Consider the following 20,819-nt stretch of genomic DNA (forward strand, 5'->3'; position numbering starts at 1 on the left):
TAGGGGTTAGTATTTATATTGTGTGCGTGTGGAGCAGGGGTTAGTATTTATATTATGTGCGGGTGGAGCAGGGGTTAGTGTTTATATTATGTGCGGGTGGAGCAGGGGTTAGTATTTATATTGTGTGCGGGTGGAGCAGGGGTTAGTATTTATATTGTGTGCGTGTGGAGCAGGGGTTAGTATTTATATTATGTGCGGGTGGAGCAGGGGTTAGTATTTATATTATGTGCGGGTGGAGCAGGGGTTAGTATTTATATTGTGTGCGTGTGGAGCAGGGGTTAGTATTTATATTGTGTGCGTGTGGAGCAGGGGTTAGTATTTATATTATGTGCGTGTGGAGCAGGGGTTAGTATTATGTGCGTGTGGAGCAGGGGTTAGTATTTATATTATGTGCGTGTGGAGCAGGGGTTAGTATTTATATTATGTGCGGGTGGAGCAGGGGTTAGTATTTATATTGTGTGCGTGTGGAGCAGGGGTTAGTATTTATATTGTGTGCGTGTGGAGCAGGGTTTAGTATTTATATTATGTGCGTGTGGAGCAGGGGTTAGTATTTATATTATGTGCGGGTGGAGCAGGGGTTAGTATTTATATTATGTGCGGGTGGAGCAGGGGTTAGTGTTTTTCAGGGATGCCTCTGCGCTCCTCCACCCACACCAGCGTGTTGGTTCATTCTTCAGCTCTCACCACTATGCTCCTTTCTCCTTTTTTCCGTCACATATGTTGTTTATGTTGTGAGATGTAGTACCACCTTGTTTTTCAACCTTGTCCCGTATGTATGTAATACGATATATTTTGGGCATACATACAGCACTGTGCAGTCCACCATCTCTAGCATGCATGTGCACACACAAGTGCCCCCCAGCCCAGGTAATACATGAGGACTGGCACCTGCTGAGGGGAGATGTTTGGGTCTGCTCCACAGAAGGGGGGGGGGGGGGGGGGGGGGGCATGACTCAGTCCCACCTGGTGTGGAACGTGTAACACGGACAGTGAACTCTGGTCTAGAGAGTGAAGTCATTGGTTTACATTATGCATTTGGCGGTCCCTTGCTCACCCTGTGCCTCTGTGACCAAATAAACTCTTATTTGAGCTTATTTGTGACGGTTGGGAGGCTGAAATAGGATCTTCTTCATCTCCTCTTTTTTTCCTCCTCTTTTTTCCATGTATTTCTCCATCCTTCTGCATCGTGTTAATGACTTTTTCCATTACTTTTTTATACTCCCTGTTCATTTGAACCACACTGACTCTCACTTTTTCACATTCTATACACACACACACACACACACACACACACACACAGACACACACAACCTCAAGGAATCTGTCAAATCCTATTGACAGAGTGCAGAGCAAGGAGAAGGTGCTTGTCACTATGTCTGTTTATGGTGAGTTGACAGTTTTATAGTGGATCTAAAACGGGATCTGTTATGAGGTGGGGCTGGAACTTGGGGGGTGTGGCAAGAGGTGGGGGGTGTGGCTTGAGATTGAGGAGGGGGGGCGGCAGGTGTCTGTGACGCAGCAGCTCCATAGTGCTCGCGGGGATCGCATGAAATCCGTCAACAACTCACAAAAGAAGTTCGCGTTTCCCGCTCTGCCCAGCTGTCATCAGCTCCCTCCACGCATGTGCCTCCCCTGCCCACCACACCTCCTCTCCCCTCCACACCAGTGATCACCCCGGGCATGTCTGTGCCACCCAGGAGCCAGTGGTGGGGGTAGAGTCTCCAGGCTGAACCGTTTAGTCTGAATTTGCACAAGCGCGCGGCGGGAGCTAACGTTGTGTTGTTATTAAAAATAAACATAGCTGTAGTGGTAGTGCTGCCCGGTAGAAACCTGGGCCCCCCTGAACTGAGATAGCAATTAGATGACAGCAAGCGATCCATTTGTGAAGGAGATCAGAGATTTATTGACATGCTGCTGCAGTTAATATGGTTTGTATGAAAAAAACTAGGGATGCACCGAAAATTCGGCCACCGAAAATTTTCGGCCGAAATGGCTTAAATTTGCATTTTCGGTTTTCGGCCGAAATACTTTCATCACCGAAACAACACGGCCGAAACAATGTGCTGTGATGACGCAAGCAAAAATCGCCACCTGCACGCGCTTATTTGGATAAAGCTAGCAAAAAAGTTTTCCAGTGATGGCGTCAAGGCAAAGGACATTACACCAAAAATTATGGAACTCGTTGCCTTAGACGATCAGCCGTTCTCTGTCGTAGGGATTTCGTAGGCTAATAGAGCACATTGAGCCCCGTTATGTTTTGCCGAGCAGACGACATTTCTCAGAAGTGTGTTTACCTGAGCTGTTTAATGTTGTTGCAACTCACGTCACGTTTTTCAGTGTCTTTCAGGCCAGTCAGTTATAATTAAATTTAACTCGTATAAAATACATATATTTATCCTCTCAGATAAAAACGGTCTGCAAGCGAGATTAATTTAATTAGTGGTCGGCCGTTGTCAGCGTTATCGCCGTTAACGGCCCACCACTAATTTTATTTTATAATATGCATTACTATAATGTCAGTGCTAAATAAATATTTTCAAATCAAATTTTGTAGTTGATTTATTCTTTGAATAGCAATGCCTTGATTTTAGTGAGGTTAGCCATAAATCCAATGTTACTAATAATTGGCATAATGTATTTCGGTGTTTCGGTTTTCGGCTTTCGGCCTTGGTTTCCTCATTTTCGGTTTTCGGTTTCGGCTAAGAATTTTCATTTCGGTGCATCCCTAAAAAAAACAAAGATTGAAATCAGCAATTGAGGGGATCTATCCTTCTGAGAACAAGTTTGTGAAGCCCGTGAAGTGAGCTGGAGTTTGTGATGCTGAAATGCATCACCACAGCTTTATTTACAGTTGGTTTAAACTGTCAAGGAAGGACAGTGATGGAAAATGTGAGCGTCTACGATAATAACCGCTTGAAAGAATAATTGGAATCAGGTGTGCCAGTTAATTCAGGTGTGTGACTGATCCGTCCTACCAGTGTCGGTCACCTGTTCTTCTCAATGTTCTGCTCAATGGCAGACGGGCCTGAGCCAAAGCGATTTCAGCAGACCTCCAAAGACACGTCATTAACGCTCATAAGACTGGTCACGGTTTCCAGAGAGATTTCTAAACACTCAGGCTTCCAGTAGTGCACAGGCAAGCAGATAGTTTACAAACAAAGGAAATGTAGGCCTGTTGCTAGGAGTGGGCATTGCACAAACATCAGTGCAAGGAAGAATCTTCAAACAAGTGAGGAAATAAAATAAAGGAAAGAAAAAAAAGACCCTGGGGTGGCCGTTGAATAAGAGTGGTGAAAAGCAGAGTTGTCCTACGCCTGTCTCGATTTTACTCAACTACCTGGATATTCCACAGCAGCACTGGAACATGATCTGTGGACACATGAGACATAAGTTGAACATTTTTGGTAAATATGGTGAGCATTATGTTTGGAGAAAACAGATCACAGCAAATTGATGCCCTAATCCCAAATGTGCAGCACAGCAGAGTGGTGGAGGGGTGAGTGTGGTGGTGGTGGAGGGGTGAGTGTGGTGGTGGTGGAGGGGTGAGTGTGGTGGTGGTGGTGGAGGGGTGAGTGTGGTGGTGGTGGTGGAGGGGTGAGTGTGGTGGTGGTGGTGGAGGGGTGAGTGTGGTGGTGGTGGTGGAGGGGTGAGTGTGGTGGTGGTGGTGGAGGGGTGAGTGTGGTGGTGGTGGTGGAGGGGTGAGTGTGGTGGTGGTGGTGGAGGGGTGAGTGCGGTGGTGGTGGTAGTGGAGGGGTGAGTGCGGTGGTGGTGGTGGTGGAGGGGTGAGTGCGGTGGTGGTGGTGGTGGAGGGGTGAGTGCGGTGGTGGTGGTGTGGAGGGGTGAGTGCGGTGGTGGTGGTGGTGTGGAGGGGTGAGTGCGGTGGTGGTGGTGGTGTGGAGGGGTGAGTGCGGTGGTGGTGGTGTGGAGGGGTGAGTGCGGTGGTGGTGGTGGTGTGGAGGGGTGAGTGCGGTGGTGGTGGTGTGGAGGGGTGAGTGCGGTGGTTGTGGTGGTGGTGGTGGAGGGGTGAGTGCGGTGGTTGTGGTGGTGGAGGGGTGAGTGTGGTGGTGGAGGGGTGAGTGTGGTGGTGGAGGGTTTAGTGTGGTGGTGGTGGTGGTGGAGGGGTGAGTGTGGTGGTGGAGGGGTGAGTGTGGTAGTGGGGTGGAGGGTTTAGTGTGGTGGTGGTGGTGGTGTGGAGGGGTGAGTGCGGTGGTGGTGGTGTGGAGGGGTGAGTGCGGTGGTTGTGGTGGTGGTGTGGAGGGGTGAGTGCGGTGGTGGTGGAGGGGTGAGTGTGGTGGTGGAGGGGTGAGTGTGGTAGTGGGGTGGAGGGTTTAGTGTGGTGGTGGTGGAGGGGTGAGTGTGGTGGTGGAGGGGTGAGTGTGGTGGTGGAGGGGTGAGTGTGGTAGTGGGGTGGAGGGTTTAGTGTGGTGGTGGTGGTGGTGGAGGGGTGAGTGTGGTGGTGGAGGGGTGAGTGTGGTAGTGGGGTGGAGGGTTTAGTGTGGTGGTGGTGGTGGTGTGGAGGGGTGAGTGCGGTGGTGGTGGTGTGGAGGGGTGAGTGCGGTGGTTGTGGTGGTGGTGTGGAGGGGTGAGTGCGGTGGTGGTGGAGGGGTGAGTGTGGTGGTGGAGGGGTGAGTGTGGTGGTGGAGGGGTGAGTGTGGTGGTGGAGGGGTGAGTGTGGTAGTGGGGTGGAGGGTTTAGTGTGGTGGTGGTGGAGGGGTGAGTGTGGTGGTGGAGGGGTGAGTGTGGTAGTGGGGTGGAGGGTTTAGTGTGGTGGTGGTGGAGGGGTGAGTGTTGTGGAGGGGTGAGTGTGGTGGTGGTGGCGTGAGTGTGGTGGTGGTGGTGGTGTGGAGGGGTGAGTGTGGTGGTGGTGGTGGTGTGGTGGGGTGAGTGTGGTGGTGGGGTGAGTGTGGTGGTGGGGTGAGTGTGGTGGTGGTGGTGGTGGAGGGGTGAGTGCGGTGGTGGTGGAGGGGTGAATGCGGTGGTGGGGTGAGTGTGGTGGTGGTGTGGAGGGGTGAGTGTGGTGGAGGGGTGGTGGGGTGAGTGTGGTGGTGGGGTGAGTGTGGTGGTGGTGGTGGTGGTGGTGTGGTGGGGTGAGTGTGGTGGTGGGGTGAGTGTGGTGGTGGGGTGAGTGTGGTGGTGGGGTGAGTGTGGTGGTGGTGGTGGTGTGGAGGGGTGAGTGTGGTGGTGGTGTGGAGGGGTGAGTGTGGTGGTGGGGTGAGTGTGGTGGTGGGGTGAGTGTGGTGGTGGGGTGAGTGTGGTGGTGGTGTGGAGGGGTGAGTGTGGTGGTGGTGGTGGTGGTGGTGGTGGGGTGAGTGTGGTGGTGGTGGTGGTGGGGTGAGTGTGGTGGTGGTGGTGGTGGTGTGGAGGGGTGAGTGTGGTGGTGGTGGGGTGAGTGTGGTGGTGGTGTGGAGGGGTGAGTGTGGTGGTGGTGGTGGGGTGAGTGTGGTGGTGGTGGAGGGGTGAGTGTGGTGGAGGGGTCAGGGTGGTGTGGAGGGGTGAGTGTAAGATACTTCCCCTCTGCTTGTCTCTCATTGTACAGGTTTGTTTGCTTAGACACTGGCCTACTTGTATTAGTATATGTACATAGTACATAGTATAAGTGTAGGTTCCACGAGACCAGCAATGATATTCTGTAAGTCACTTTGGACAAGAGCATCTGTACACGTAATGTAAATGAATAAGGAATTCTGCAGCAATGTATCCAGACTTCATGGCTGAAAATTCAAAAGCTGACAGATCATACATGATAGTGACCTGAAATACAAGCATAAATCACCAACAGAGAGGCTTAAACAGAAGAAATTCCAGAATGACATAGGATTATCCTTTTTACAGACATCAGGTTCTGCGGTGGCAATGCTGTGGTTTGAGCTGAAGCAGACTGTGCCAAGTTGATGTCCCCCAAACAGTCAAACAGAAACAGTACTCTATATTGTGTATCTATGCCAGTGCCTCATTTTCTATCACTTACCATAGTAAAGCTGAAAAGTGTATATTAGAGTTCCTACAAAAATAAATATATTCAAGTATGAAAGCAGATCATTCATGCACTCAGCCACATCATTCTGGAAAGTAAAAAAACAAACATGTTTCTCTTGACTGTATATCGTTACATTATTTTACATCAGATGTGGACAGTGATTACAAAGTAGTTTTTTTCCTGAATTTGTTAAGACATCAGGCTAACTGTCATGTCTTAAGGCATTATTGTAATCTGGAATCTCATCTATGAATCATAGTAAATGTGCATTTTAGCTGGATTAGGGTGTGTATGAGATTGGGACCAGCCTTATTTTGGCTGGCTGATGTCAGCAGGGTGGGCGGAGCTTGTTACATGATCTGTTGCCTCCTGACTGTCGGCTAAACAGAAAGTGTTCCTACTTTGACTCTAGCAAACATACAGTTCTGCAAAGTGATTACAAGTCAATAAGCAAAGGCTGATTTAAAATGGAGGGAGAATAAATATCCATATAAAGTTAGAAGTACTTCTATATAAAATGTACAGCTGACTCCTGTGGGCTCACATTTGTGATTTTAGGTTGGTCCTGAGTTAATTTGTAGCCTTTAAAAAAATGCAGTTAATGCTTTCTTGCAAATCCTGTTGTTTTTAATGAAGGTTATGCAGCAAGAGCCTGTGCATGCACTTGTGTGCTTGGAACAAAGTATCTTCTATAGAACAATGCAGAGATTTTAAATGAAATAATACTTTTACTGTTGCTGGGTATTTTGCATGATATTTTGTTCGATACTCTTAATATTTATTACATTGTCAAAACATGGAAACTTATGTGATGCAAAAGTGTCTCAAATAATTTTTTCTGTAATGAACTTCTCTGTATTTATGTGCCATTACAATGAGTTCAAAAGTTACAAAATTAACTGTTATGCAGAATAAAATAACCCTAATTAGGGGTGAGCAAATTCTTTAAAAACATATGAATCCTTTAGATTTAGGCACAAAAAACAACAAATGAACCAGCACATAATGGAAACAGCAACAGCAATCAGTTGTTGCAGAGTCATTTAAAACCTAAATGATCTGGTTTGTCTTGAATAGTTCTCAGTGATGAGTGCTGCTGGTAGAGGTGGGAGCTCTTAGATGAGACAACAGTCACAGTGAAATGAGACTGTCCAGCCCGCCACTGTGCTCATGCAAGCACGTTCATATCTAGTCATTTCTGTCTCTCCTCTGCTGCCTCTCCCTGTCAAGGTTGTAGCTTCATTTACTAAATAGTAATATTTGCAGATGAAGCATGCAGGCTGTTGGCCGGGCGTAGAGTGCAGAGGCCACAGCAGCAAACCTGGATCTCAGCGGTGTGAGATTACAACCACGTACATATGAGATGCTGACGAGACATGGGCTTGTTGAACAGAAAAGCGCTCTCTCTCTCTCTCTCCTTTGGCCCGCATCATAACTCTGACCGGAATCGAACATTTCATTCCATTATCCAATTTGGTTAATGTGTAATTTCCTTCCTGTCTTTTTGTTAAGCTGAGTTATGTGGCTCTGTGCTGAATGGGAGAAAATGAACTTTATGGAAATCGAAGACAAATTACACCTATACAAACACAGGCAGCTGGCCTCACACACATCCCAAATAGGGTCGGATTTGCTTACCCGGGCCTAGTGGGGACCTCGTGTGTGTTTTACTTTTAGAGTCAAATCAGCATTCAAACCAGGCTCAGTCAAATGGGGCCCCAAGCGCATGTGTAACAAATCTGTGCTTTATCCAGACACCTGACTGCTTCTTGGGCTGACCACTCCCCAGGAAGCAAGCGGCCACCGTTTGCATGTCCAAAAAGGGGACGGATTCCCCTCCGTCCGGCTGTGCCTGCCAGCTCACCGAAGCCTTCTGCATCACCACTTCGCTGTTGCCGTAGCACCCGTTTGGCTGACCGGCTCTGGTGTGACCCTTGAGCGAGGCGAGGAGGGGCCAGGGTGGGCTGGGGGGGTCTTTTAGTTGTGGGCTTTCAGATGCGAATACACCATGTTCCAACTCTTCCAGAGCTGGGGGTAATTGGCCCATATCTGCTCACAGAAACAATAATATTTACACCCTGACGCAACCACCCGAGAACATCTCTGTTGACTGCTGAGCAGTGTTTTCACAATAAAGTGGTAGGGGGGTTCACACGAAGCAGTCACGCCACAGTCCTCTCTGTCCACAAGCGTGTGTTCACTATCAATACGTCTGCGTCAGAAAGACGCCTTTCCCCCCCGTCCCCCCTCTCTGGGCAGCTCACTCACACACGTCTCCCCTCATTTGTGCGCTCAGCGCAGCCGACCCGAAGAGGCCCGTCGATCGTAAGTCTCACGGAGTCGGTTCTGTCTAGCCGTGGCGCGGAGTCTTAAGCCGCTGCCGTTTGGCCGATGACCTGCTCGAGAGGGCCCCCGGGGGCCGTTGCGGCCTCTCCTGGGGGTCCGTGTGAGGACGCCATTGTCCCAGACACCTGCACCTCTGCCTGGCAGAAACACGAGGGAGAGAGAGAAGCCTGTCGGCAACTCCCACTCGCTCTCTGTTTATCGTCTTTATGCATCATAAAATCTCGCGAGGTGCAGCGTTCACCACGTTTGTTGTGGAGAGCGCGCCGATCTGGGGACCGAGCTGGTTCTCTGCAGCATGGGGCGGCTGTCGATAGCGCCGGAGCGGTTACCCCTGCTCAGGCTTGTCCTGACATTAAGATTAAGAAAGCAGAGTCGGGTTTCAGCTGCAGAATCGCATCTGTGTGCTGTCTAAACAATGGCTGCTCTCCCCGGAGCGTCCATGTCCTCCCGGGGAGAGTGAGAGTGCCTTGAAGTATTTACACGGCTGGACACTGCTGTTTGCTGACCTGCCAGATTACTGTGTGGTAGCAATATTTGACACAATTTAACAAGATACTGTAAATATTGTATTGCTCATCAGAGATACCAACAGTGTGCGCAGTGGCTAATGGGGTTCACACAAACATCTGAGAGCCATAAAAGAGGATGTTGATTATTGTTTTAATCAAATTATTTTCTAATAACTCTTCTACTGGCTCTTCAAAAAAAAAAGCCCTCATTACTCTATTACTGTAAGATATTTTAAATACACTACTGAAAGTGAAAGCAAATCTCTCATCATTTGTAAAGGCGGAACATCTAATCTTAATTCATCATTCATTTATTAACTCAGTTAAAATACAAACGCCTTCTTGTTTCAACAATTGTACTTAGTTTCTCGTGATGAATGAACTCCACTTGCAGACTTATCAGCCCCCATAATCCATTTACTTAACAAACAGCTTTGTTTTCCTTAAGGATGTTGTCATTTCACTTATGTATGTTTAGTAAATTAAACCAAATGTCTGCCAGGACGAGGCTGGAGATCTGCGAGTTCTCTCCTTCTCTCCTGCTCATGGTTTCCATGTGCCAGTGCAGCGTTTGCCAGCTGAAGCGTTTGGGCCAGTCAAACCTGTTTCTGGGCAGGAAACAATTGCTTTGAAACAAACAGCCAAGAACAGTCAAAGCGCTGCCTGGTTAATCAGCACTCCATGTCAGAGCTGATAGGGGTGGATTTTCACAGAACTGGCGCGCTGAGACTAGCTCCCGGGAGTCTGCTGACATCGCAGGTCAGCAGCTGGGATGACGGCAAGCTCGTACACATCCCCACACCCCCTTGCATACAAAATAAAGGATGTGATGCTTTGAAACACCATTTAGCCTAAATGTTGTGTGCAGGCTTCTAAATGTTTATTGTAGCAAACCCATCTTGTGGATGGAAGGATTGCAGTGCGGTTTACTGAGAGATTTATTACACCTCAGTGGTGAGCACCTGCCCTCCTCGTGCACGCATCTGTCGAGAGGCACCAACGTCCGTGGACGTCGTTGCCATTTTGGCGACTTGTCCATCGTGCGCATGAGGTCTGAACGCTGAACAAGCCTGTAAGCGGTGTTGATCCCCAAGTGTTTGAAACCTCAGGATGTATTTCTGTTTACTTTTTTTTTTTTTGGTCTTCTCTGCTCTCAGCTCCCCAGATACAAAGAAATGCCCTACAACGTGTGTGTGTGTGTGTGTTATTGTGTTGCTGCTGTGTTGAGCGCTAACGAATGGTCCCTCTCTGTTTGCAGAGTGTTTGGGTTTTACAAGGGAATCCTTCCTCCTATTCTAGCTGAGACTCCAAAGAGAGCAGTTAAGGTAATACACGCACCTACACACACGTACACACCTCCATACACCTGCACAGACATCCCCCACCCCCATGCACAGACACTCAGGTCTGCCCTCCACATCCCACCTTGTCATGGTCCTGCAGTAGGTGTGGGCCTCAGTCATGGACGGCCGCCTCAGTCCTGGGCTTCCCTCCTGTGTCCGTCCTGTACCTCCATGCTGTGTGTATTTGAAATACATGGCCAGGGATTTTTGCCCAACCCCTATCCCCACCTCTCGCCCTGGTGGAGTCCGGCCAGGGGCCGATATGATGTCCCGCTCTGGTGCGAAGCTCACGGCCACTGCGTGAAGGTGAATGGGAGGGAGAACTTGTATTCAACACACTGCAGACTAACCTGAATGACATCTGGATTGGAGCTTAATGAGATAATGCGGAAGTTAGGGCCCGAGACATAAACACCCAAACCGCCCCCCCCCCCCCCCCACCACCACCTCTCCAGTGCTTTATTTTCAACCCAGCAACCTAATTCTAAACAAAGTAGTATTGGACTTTAGAGTATGATTGAGTATGAGTTTGAAGCATAATATCCTTGTCTGTAAGCAGACATGGCCAACAGATCTATTTGGCTGGCTCTATGCACTAGATTATGTCATGTTCTGATATGTAACACATCTGATGTTGGCACTACGTACTTGACATTTTGCTCAAAGTAGAGCTGGGCGATTAATCGATATTATCTATTAATTCGAATTTACAGTTAAGGACGATGTGTTTTTAAGAAAATCGATTTTCTGAGATTAAATTTTCACCACCGACGCTGCACTGTGGGCTCCCGTAGTTCAGTGAGTTTAGCACCTCCCACCCATCCACCCTCAACACACACACACACACACACACACACACACACACACACAAACATGACGGCGGAACTTGTGTCCAAGAAAAGAGCAACTAGCTCCTTGATCTGGAGTTGGTTCGGTTTTGCGGCGTCAGACGTAGACGTAGTCCTCGCTGTAAGGTGTTTGAAACCGATAGAGGGAGAGAGCGAAGAGTGCTATTGTTCAGTTGCGCTGTCAATAAAGCTTCCCTCCGCGGGATATTTTGGATTAAGCAGTTTCTGCCTCGGTCACCGAACCCGCTTCAATGGATTATACTTTCGCGAGTGACCGTAGCGCGCGGCTCCGCGCACCTCGCGAGTGTATAAAATGGAGACAAATTAAGTATTATATCGCGATCCATTCTTAGTGTTGACTTGTAACTCCCGCGGTAGCCCAACTCAAAAGTAGCCCAAAAAACCGCACCCCGCGACCCCAGAATTTTTACCCGTGGCTGGATTTTCAAACAAGCCCAATTTGGTGTGAAAACGCGAACCTGCCAACTATGGTAGTATAAACTGTGGTATAGGGGTGCACGATATGGACTAGAATTGCGATGTGCGATAACATTGTTGGATATCCCGATATCGATGTGAACCACGATAAATTAAGATTAAAATACAGAAATGTAGTGTCTCTCTGAACAGCAGCACGTTAATTTGTTTTGTTTTTTACTGTGTAATGAATCCAGAATAATTCCAAATATTTTGCAGGTTTATTCAACAATAGATTCAATCTAGGTTTATACTTTCAGGAGTGAGCGACTCCGCACACCTCTTTAACCTCCGCGAACGGCGGAAGCGTTTAATCTTGCCGTGTCACATTCTTTGCAGTGTTGTCTGAAACGATATGTAGGCCTAGTAGTATAAAAAAAACACCCAATACAGGGGAATGAACTTTTACCTGACCAATTTTAATGTTGCTTTGTGTTTCAGGTTTGAAAAGTGCTGGAATTTAGGCTAAAGTATTTGAAAAGGCTTGAAATTGTAACTACTTTGTTTCACAACAAATATCTGTCTGACTGAACAATTCTCTTGTATTACGTTAACAAATACGAGCCTCTTGTAATTCCAGGACGAAACATGAGAGAATGTGAAGACGTTAAGATTGGGCGTTTTGAAAATAAATATCCATTAAACAATGTGATAAAAAAGCGAATTATTTCGAATCATTTAGAGTATATGTATAAATATTTAATTCAATAACGTGCTGGGAATTATTGAAATGGACCTTGAAAGTGACATACAAGTGCTTGAATTCCACCTTGTATAGGTGTATGAACCCTGCAAACATGACTGTTCTCATTGCGCCGAGACGCGGCGCGCGCGAACTTTAAATAAATAATAACATTAAATAATGTGATAAAAAAGCGATTTATTTCGAATCATTTAGAGTATATGTATAAATATTTAATTCAATAACGTGCTGGGAATTATTGAAATGGACCTTGAAAGTGACGTACAAGTGCTTGAATTCCACCTTGTATAGGTGTATGAACCCTGCAAACATGACTGTTCTCATTGCGCCGAGACGCGGCGCGCGCGAACTTACAAAATTCGAGAGGTGCACGACCTCGTGAATCGACAGCGCGCGAGGCAATTGCACACGGGCGAAGCCACCGCGATTACGTTATTTTCGTCTCCCGGACCCTCGCGCCGCATCAAGTGTAAACCAGGCTTAAACCAAATCGCGTGTCTGATGAGCGTGTTCACCTCACTCCAGGGTTGCCAGGTCCTACAAAAGTTTTCCGCACAAAATCTGCGAGTGTAAGTTGTCGGCGGGGGGGGGGGGGGGGGGGGTGTTGCGAGTGTGAACTGGAGACAAATTAAGTATTATATCGCGATCGATTCTTAGTGTTGACTTGTAACTTCCGCAGTAGCCCAACTCAAAAGTAGCCCAAAAACCGCAGCCCCGCGGCCCCAGAATTTTTACCCGCGGCTGGATTTTCAAACAAGCCCAATTTGGCGTGAAAACCGCGAACCTGGCAACTCTGCCTCACTCTGCCTCTTGCCTACTTACGTCACGTGATCATAGTCTGCAGCGCGAATAGCTCCCTCTATTGCTGGACGAGGATAACGCAATTTGAGTTTGCTGTTATTCAAGGAGTTATCGTGGCTCTTTCGATGTGTTTATCGTGAAACTTCACATCGCGATAACGATAAAAATACGATTAATCGTGCAGCCCTACTGTGGTAGTATAAAGAAACCCCTCAAAAACAGTGGAAGGAACATTTACCTGACGAATTTTAATGTTACATTGTGTTTCAGGTTTGAAAAGTGCTGGAATTTAGGCAAAAGTGAGGGGAGCCCTGTTCTTAATCAGAATGTAGACAGCATGACTGTCAGTACGCAACATGCAAGAATTGTTAAATTGTATTTGTTTTCCATTTTATTAAAGGGCACCAAATTATTTATATCTATTTATTTTTTGAGGGTGTGTTTTATTTATTTATTTTAAGTTTGAGGTTGCATTGTGTCAATGCTTAAACTATGTTGGAGAAAGCCTTCTAAAAGTTACTGAATGTTCTCACTTGTTTACAATTGTTTTTTGCTTGTTTCTGGTTGCACTTTAACCCCAAAGGTGAAATTTAAGTGAAAAATAAATTAAAACTTTTTTTACCATTCCTTTATCATCTGTAGTTTTTTAGTAGAGGAAAATAAATCTATTAAAATCGATGAATGTTTTTGGAGGGCCATATCGCCCAGCTCTAGCTCAAAGTAACACATTTATACTCTTTCCTTCAACAATTTAGTTACCTTTAATTGTAAGTAGTCATAACAGTGTTCAGTGGCTGTAGGTTCTGAACAAGGTTTACTTTTATAACTTGTGTTATAAAAACACGTGTAATCTATGTGTGTAATGTCATATTTCTTTTCCAGCACAGATGAATACATTAACATTAGAGTGACACTCCAGGGATCAGCCTCGTGAATGGTTTAGAATGGTTTTAATCAAATGCTTGTTTTTAATGCTACAAAGGACAAACCTGCAGAGAATTTGTACATTGTTTATAACTCTAAAAATAAATGTCACAAACACACACCAAAAATGAAATTAGTCTGGATACTGATTGAATTTGGCTTTTCTATAATACTGGTGTATTTTTCTAAATGCAGCTGAATGATGACCAGCAAAAATAGAATCTAATAGTAATTAATTAAATAAAAAAAATAATTTTAATTAATTAATTAAAAATGTATACATTTTCTCTTAAGTAATTGGATTTCTGTTTTACTACTGCTTATAGGCGTCAGTTTCATTCGTTTGTATACACTGTGTGCGTGTGTGTGTGCGTGCGTGCGCGTGTTGTTGTTGTGTCCTTCATAGTCTGTGCAAGCTTCCTCTCGCAGAACAGAACTGTGTTTACTCAGGGTGGTGGCATGCTTTCACGTGTGTGTGTGTGTGTGTGTGTGTGTGTGTGTGTGTGTGTGTTGGTCTGAATACACTTCCTGACACTGATAGTTCATTTGTCCTGATCTGCTCCGCAGTTTTTCACCTTTGAGCAATACAAGAAACTACTGAGTTTCACTCCCATGTCTCAAGGCCTGGTAAGTGCACACCGGCACACATGCGTGCCGCATCACGCAGCTGTGAAACACGAACTTTTAAACATATAGGGAAGAGGGCGTTCTGAAGATTGGCTGGGAGAAAAGGCACGTTCACCACCCTGTCATGGCCAATGTACACTCAGTCACTAGTGAACGCATTACCCCAGTTTGGCTTAGAGCCCCGAGTTGTCTGCCGCGTTACCAAGGGAGCTGGCGGAGCGAAGGAGACGTGAGCGAGACAAGTGCAGGCCGGCAGGACGGGTGTGCGGGACGGCCCATTACGGTGACGGCGTCCTGTCAGAGCCGCCGCGGGCCTGATGGATGCGCTCTCTCTCTCCCCCAGCCCCGCGTCCCTCTCTCGCCCACACGCATCTCCCCATCCACGATCTGTTTGGAGCGGGGGAAATATTTACCTGGCCCATCCATCACGGCATCGCGGCACTCCCCCTAGGCATGCTGGGAGAAAGGCCTCGCACCAGGCCCCTGAGGCAGAGGGGGAAGGAAGTGGTTGATGACGTGTGACGTATGAGGAGCCGAGGGGGATCATTAGCGACGGGACTGCATGCGTTAAGGAGCATGCTTGAGTTGAGCTAGCCCCGCCCACTCGGCTCCCCCCGTCCCCGCCCCCACCCTCCCCTTCCCCTCCCATTCGGTGCAGCTGCGAGGGCTCAGGGTGATTGACGAGGACGTGTGCAGTAATAATACAAACGGGGAATGGAAAAGCAATGGCTGGCTGTGTAAACATGACACGAGATGGTTGGAGATGGCTGGGCACGGTGTGACAGAGACTGAGCCCGAGTAATGAGAGTCGTGCACGGCCTTGACGTTTTCCCATTACACCAGTACTGCCGCCGTCATGCACACCCAGACACGTTTTTACACCAGCATGTATACATGCATACAAATAAACTGTACACATATGTGGTGTGTGTAGTGAATACACACTGCATTTGTGCATCTGAACACAATGTCAACTAACAGATGTGCGTTCTAAGCAGGCTGTTGCGTTGAAGTGCTCTCTGAATCCCAACAGAGGCACCGTTGAAATCGCAAACGTCCCAGATGTCACTGCAGCACTCGACGGCTGGAACCGAGACTCGCTAAACAAAACCCTCCTGGGCATTCATTTCACACATAAAGCTTCTTTTTGGGGTCTTAAAAGTACGAAAGTGAAAACCCTTTTCCCCAGTAGCTCGTGACATTTGAGTTGAGCTTTTATTTCAGCATCTGAACAAATTAACCTTTGTCCCAGTCTGTTTGTCTGAGTCAGTTCATTCATCTTGGCCTTCTGTCTGCGTCTCCATTCTTCCATGTGTGAATGAGTGATGGCGGCTGTTTCATTGAGCTGGCAGGTTGAAGTCAAGCCCTCTATCTGAACAAACACGCTCTCAAGGACCTGGACGTCTTGGCTACATTTTTCAGTTTGAGTTATGGCCTCGGTCTGGTATTTCTACCTGCAGCTTTGTCTGGTCATCTAGAATTTGCAGCCTGCCTGAATGACTTTGTCCTGTATTCTCACCTGAAGTCGTTGTGTACTGTGCAGTTTCCTCATAGCAAGTCGTGGCCCGGTGTAACGTATGCATGTCTCTGCGTCTGGGTCAGGCTCTCTCCGTGGCCGGCCTGGGTTCCGGCTTAACCGAAGCGCTGGTGGTTAACCCGTTCGAGGTGGTGAAAGTGAGTCTGCAGGCTAACAGGGACTCCTTCAGAGCGGTAAGGCGCGTCTGCATCCTCGGCCGCATCGTTCACCCGTGTCCTCACGTCACGTTTCCCGTCAGCACGCCTCCCTGTCTCCACTACGCAGCAGCCCTCCACGTTCGCCCAGGCCCGCGCCATCGCCAACGCGGACGGGTTCGGCCTGCGCGGACTCAACAAGGGTCTCACCTCCACCCTGGGACGCCACGGCGTCTTCAACATGATCTACTTCGGCTTCTACTTCAACGTCAAAGACGCCATCCCGGCCAGCCAGGTAGACGGAGATCGTGACTTCGGGTGGTGGGGTAACGTCTCACGTCCCAAAAGGGTCTCCTCTCTCATCGATACTCACAGAGCGATACCTGAACAGTGGAAGTAAACCAACTGCTGTAAACCAACATCGCACAAAGTTTAAAGCTGTAGTCGGATTACCATATTCTCAAATTTAGGGTTCTGAATGTGTTTGATATGTCTTTGTCAATTTTAGTCCTTGACTAATCTCATGGATCTCTGTATTTTGCTAGTGCCTCTGATTACAAAACTTTACATAAGTAGAATTATCGATCCACTATTCTGTGTATATATACACACACACACACACACACACATATACGTCAAAATTGTGGTATTGAAATAGCTATGTGGTTGTGTGCAAGGAGGAGTGGAGCGGTAAGAGGGGAGGAAGAGAGAGGAGAGATGGAGGGAGAGAAGAGAGAGAGAGAAGTGGAGAAAAGGAGTTGCTAAGATCAGCCTTCTAATACCTCCTCTGTTTGCTCTTCCACACATCCTCCAGGGTTCATGTTACACATCCGGCAGGGCTCCACTTCCAAACACAAGTTAATTTTGTGTAATGGAAACAGTACCACACGCCTGCTCCACATGTACAAACTGGGACATTAGATTAACTCCAGTGAACTAATTGGAAGCAGCCAGTAGAATTATTTAGCTGGGAGGGAGTTAGAGACTCAGGCCTGCTGAGGGTCTCCTACCTCCCTGCCTAAGCTAAGGCACTAAGGCAGGCAGAGTCTCTGAGGAGAAGACCCCCCCCCCCCCAATTTGGGACTGTACTGGCCGATTACTGAATTTATTGTCCATTAGGGCAGGGGTCCAAACAGACATGACTGTAGCATGCTATGATGAAGGGGAGAGCCTGTTAAGACCCTTCAGGTTTCAACTGGAGAGTTGGATAACACCCCCCCCCCCTTGCCCTCCCACCCCTATGATTTGCAGTTGGGCTGAAGTCGTCACATGGAGATGTAGCCAGTTCGGGATTAATGAGTGATTCATCTCGTCCTGTGGTTAGTATCCGGATGAGAGCACGGCAGCCGTGGTCATACGGCTGGTTAGGGCACGCTGCTTGCGCAGTAGCCCTATTCCCCTCCCCCGGTCATGGTCACGGGTACCGGCTGTGGGGGGGGGGGTGTTCGTCATGCCACTCATGCTGCCTGGACCCGAGGGTACGGGGCCCCGCCAGCTGGGAGCCCCCACTCTTCCCTGGCTCTGTTCGGCTCGAGCTGGTCGCTGACCCAAGCCCCGGCGCACAGGGTGTTCGCCGCTTCAGCGGGGGCCGGCCGGACCCGGCGAGGCCGCTGTCATTTGTAAAAATATCCTGGCCAATTAGCTGTCAGAGCTGCGTGGGCCTGGGCTTCATTCGGTACTGTAATACCCTGGTGCCGAGTCATAGCCCAATTACCCAAATTGTCCCCATATGCCTCTCCAGTCTGCCTGCATGAACCCTGTTTATAAATCCTCTCCCCAGCGCTCGCCCTGTGCCACGTGACCTACCTCAGCCAATGGGAGCGCTGCACCGCTCTCAGGAAACTCTAATCTGCCCCCCGCTACCATAAAATGATCTGAGCTTTCATGCCAGCTTTGCAATCATATCCTCGATGCCCCTCCCCCCCCTCCCCTTTCTTCCTCTCTCACTCTCTCCGTTTCCTGCTCTCCTGCTCACTCGCTTTAGTCTCCGCGGTGATGAGGACCACCAGTCACCGAGCCCCTCCTCTGCTCTTCATTGACTCCATATTTACTGGCCCGTATTTTCAAACAAGATGATTAAGTCGAATTCAGAACTATAGAGTGACACCGTCGCGTTATCCAGCGGGCAGCTGTTTTGCGTTCTGTACGCCTGGTTTGGGCTTAATGTCTTTGAATGCTGGCTCACAATCCCTGCTTTTGTACATAAACATTAGAACAATGCTCGGATTTCTAAAACAAAATGTCCTTGTTTACAAACACCGAGCCATTCTAAACTTCTCCGTTCCCAGTGTTCCCGTTTCGATGCTGAAACGAATAGTTTGTGCCTTGAGTCATAAAGGCGCTCGTTATCCCGCAGCCTGCTTTCTTCATTATTCATCACTCTCATCCTCTTCCCAACGTCTCCGCTTCCCACTCCTCTCCAAAAGGACCCTCGTCTGGAGTTCCTGAGGAAGTTTGCCATAGGCCTGCTGTCGGGCACCATCTCGTCCTGCGTGAACATTCCCTTCGACGTGGCCAAGAGTCGCATCCAGGGTCCTCAACCTGTCCCTGGGGAGATAAAGTATCGGAGCTGCTTCCAAACCATGGCTGTGGTGTACCGTGAGGAGGGGTGCGCATCAGTCTCTCTCTCTCTCTCTCTCTCTCTCTCTCTCTCTCTCTCTCTCTCTCTCTCTCTCTCTCTCTCTCTCTCTCTCTCTCTCTCTCTCTCTCTCTCTCTCTCTCTCTCTCTCTCTCTCTCTCTCTCTCTCACGCACACACAAACCCAACTGAACAGAATCACAGAGTTTTCCACACAATAGAACAAATGAATGGTGTTCCTGAGACATCCCCGTCAGGACTTTTACTGTCTCTTCTGGCTTTTTACCTCATAATGTGCTGAATTTTAAGTGAATTTTTTTTTTATTAGAATTTCTCAGTTTCTTAGGTTCTGTCTGGTGTGTGCAACAAGCAAGTCAGTTACAAAGAGCAACAGTTGTTTATATGCTAAATATTGACCTGCGAGACACCAGCATCTCTCTGATTGCCCTCAGCGTTAGTCCCACAATGTGCCTCTCACACTTTCTTAATTAGGTTTCTGTTTTAACTGTAAGGCCGTTAATTAAGCTCATCTTTTTTGGCCCATCGGATTATTCTACGCTTGCGGTTCGTGTTGCATCACGCACCTGTGGCTGTCGGTGTTCAGGTGGACTGGCGGTTTGGTTGGAGCTGACGGTTGTAGTGAAGTATTTGCGGTGGTGTGTGTCCGAGGTCATGTGACCCACCTCTGCAGCAGATACCTCTGGGCCGACAGCCTTCATGGGAAACCGGGCAAGTGGAGTGTTGCTTTTATGAGGCTTCGGGCCCTTGTTTTGCTCCTTTCACTTCATCACGGAGACTGCCGAGCTGCTCCTTATTAGATGAGTTGGGGCCCGTTTTAAGGTAGAGCAGGGTGTGTGGGGGTGTGGGTTTATGTCCGTGTGCACGTGTAGGTGTGTGAGACGCTGCATCCGTCTGGGTGTTTGGGGGTGCTGAAGGGCTCTCCTCCCCCTCCCCCATCCTGTCCGGCCGTCTAACGCGACACAGCCCTGGCTAATTAGTGGTCCCTCTGGGAGACGTCGTTAAGCGGCTCCTAACGAGGCGCGCGGCACTCAGCGGGTCAGTTTAATCAGACAGCAGGGAAGGGAGGAAGTGGCTGCAGTCTTATTAACGCCAGCAGAGGCAGGGCACCGAGGCAGGGCACCGAGGCAGGGACAGAGAGAGCAGCAGGCCCAGAGATCAGCTTGAATGCATTAGGGGCAGGTACACAACACAGGCTCCTTTTAGAGACGGGTGAGGGTGAAGAAGAGGGAGAAGGAGAGAGTGAGGGAGGGGGTGAGGGTGAGAAGGTGAAAATTGTATGCATATTTTAGATTTAAGCAATTTTCATGCCTTTATTAATTACATTCATTGTGACACAAGTCTGTCTATTTTGGGGCTATTGGTTGGATATTATTGGTTAGGTTAGTCATCTTTTGTAATATAACTGATTTATACAATGCTTGAATTCAGTACAACAGCCTGTAGCTGTCCATATGGAACATGATTGGTCCTCTGCCTGAAGAACTTGAGTTATGTTCACTGTTATTGTTCTCTGCATATTCAGTCCGCTTGACAGACCTGTTTTTTGTTTGGTTTTGCTTTTAAAAGCCAGGTGATGTCTAAATGTTTTGTGTATAAATGCACTGCATTTACAAGTGAATGTATAGTATAAATACACAAGCACCCAGCAAAACGTTCAAAACATTCACAGTGTAAAAGATTCCAGTACAGTCCATAAACTACCGTCAAGTGTTCAGTAGTTGCACCAGAAGCTGTTAATTACAAAAGTACAAATGACTGTAAAATGCATTTCAACCAGTTGTGTTATATTGTGTTATGAACTTTACAGCTACATTCTCATGATTTGTGAGGTCACGTGTTAACACACATTCTCTCCTCCTGTAGATATCTTGCCTTGTACAAAGGTCTGATTCCCAAGATCTTGAGGCTTGGACCAGGTAATCTAAATTCAGCCTATAATCTGTAATTTGAGAGGACCTCTTGCACGCTTGTTCTCACGTGTCACGTGTCCTGGTG

The 20,819-nt window shown here is 48.0% G+C and overlaps 1 protein-coding gene across 4 annotated transcripts in view; it reads left to right on the forward strand.

Moving 5' to 3' along the window:
* Positions 1-20,819, forward strand: part of slc25a21 (solute carrier family 25 member 21) — a 79,643-nt gene that overhangs the window by 57,252 nt on the left and 1,572 nt on the right. For all 4 annotated transcript variants that reach the window (XR_013121862.1, XR_013121861.1, XM_076978407.1 and 1 more), the window contains exons 5-10: positions 10,091-10,157; positions 14,496-14,555; positions 16,158-16,265; positions 16,357-16,521; positions 18,653-18,834; positions 20,688-20,740. Coding sequence is in view for 2 of the 4 variants with exons in the window: in XM_076978407.1 (XP_076834522.1) it covers positions 10,091-10,157; positions 14,496-14,555; positions 16,158-16,265; positions 16,357-16,521; positions 18,653-18,834; positions 20,688-20,740 (635 nt within the window). In the remaining 2 variants the exon portion in view is untranslated. The remainder of the gene's footprint in view (positions 1-10,090; positions 10,158-14,495; positions 14,556-16,157; positions 16,266-16,356; positions 16,522-18,652; positions 18,835-20,687; positions 20,741-20,819) is intronic.

Source organism: Brachyhypopomus gauderio, chromosome 17 (assembly GCF_052324685.1).
Source record: "Brachyhypopomus gauderio isolate BG-103 chromosome 17, BGAUD_0.2, whole genome shotgun sequence".
In the NCBI taxonomy this organism is placed as follows: Eukaryota; Metazoa; Chordata; class Actinopteri; order Gymnotiformes; family Hypopomidae; genus Brachyhypopomus; species Brachyhypopomus gauderio.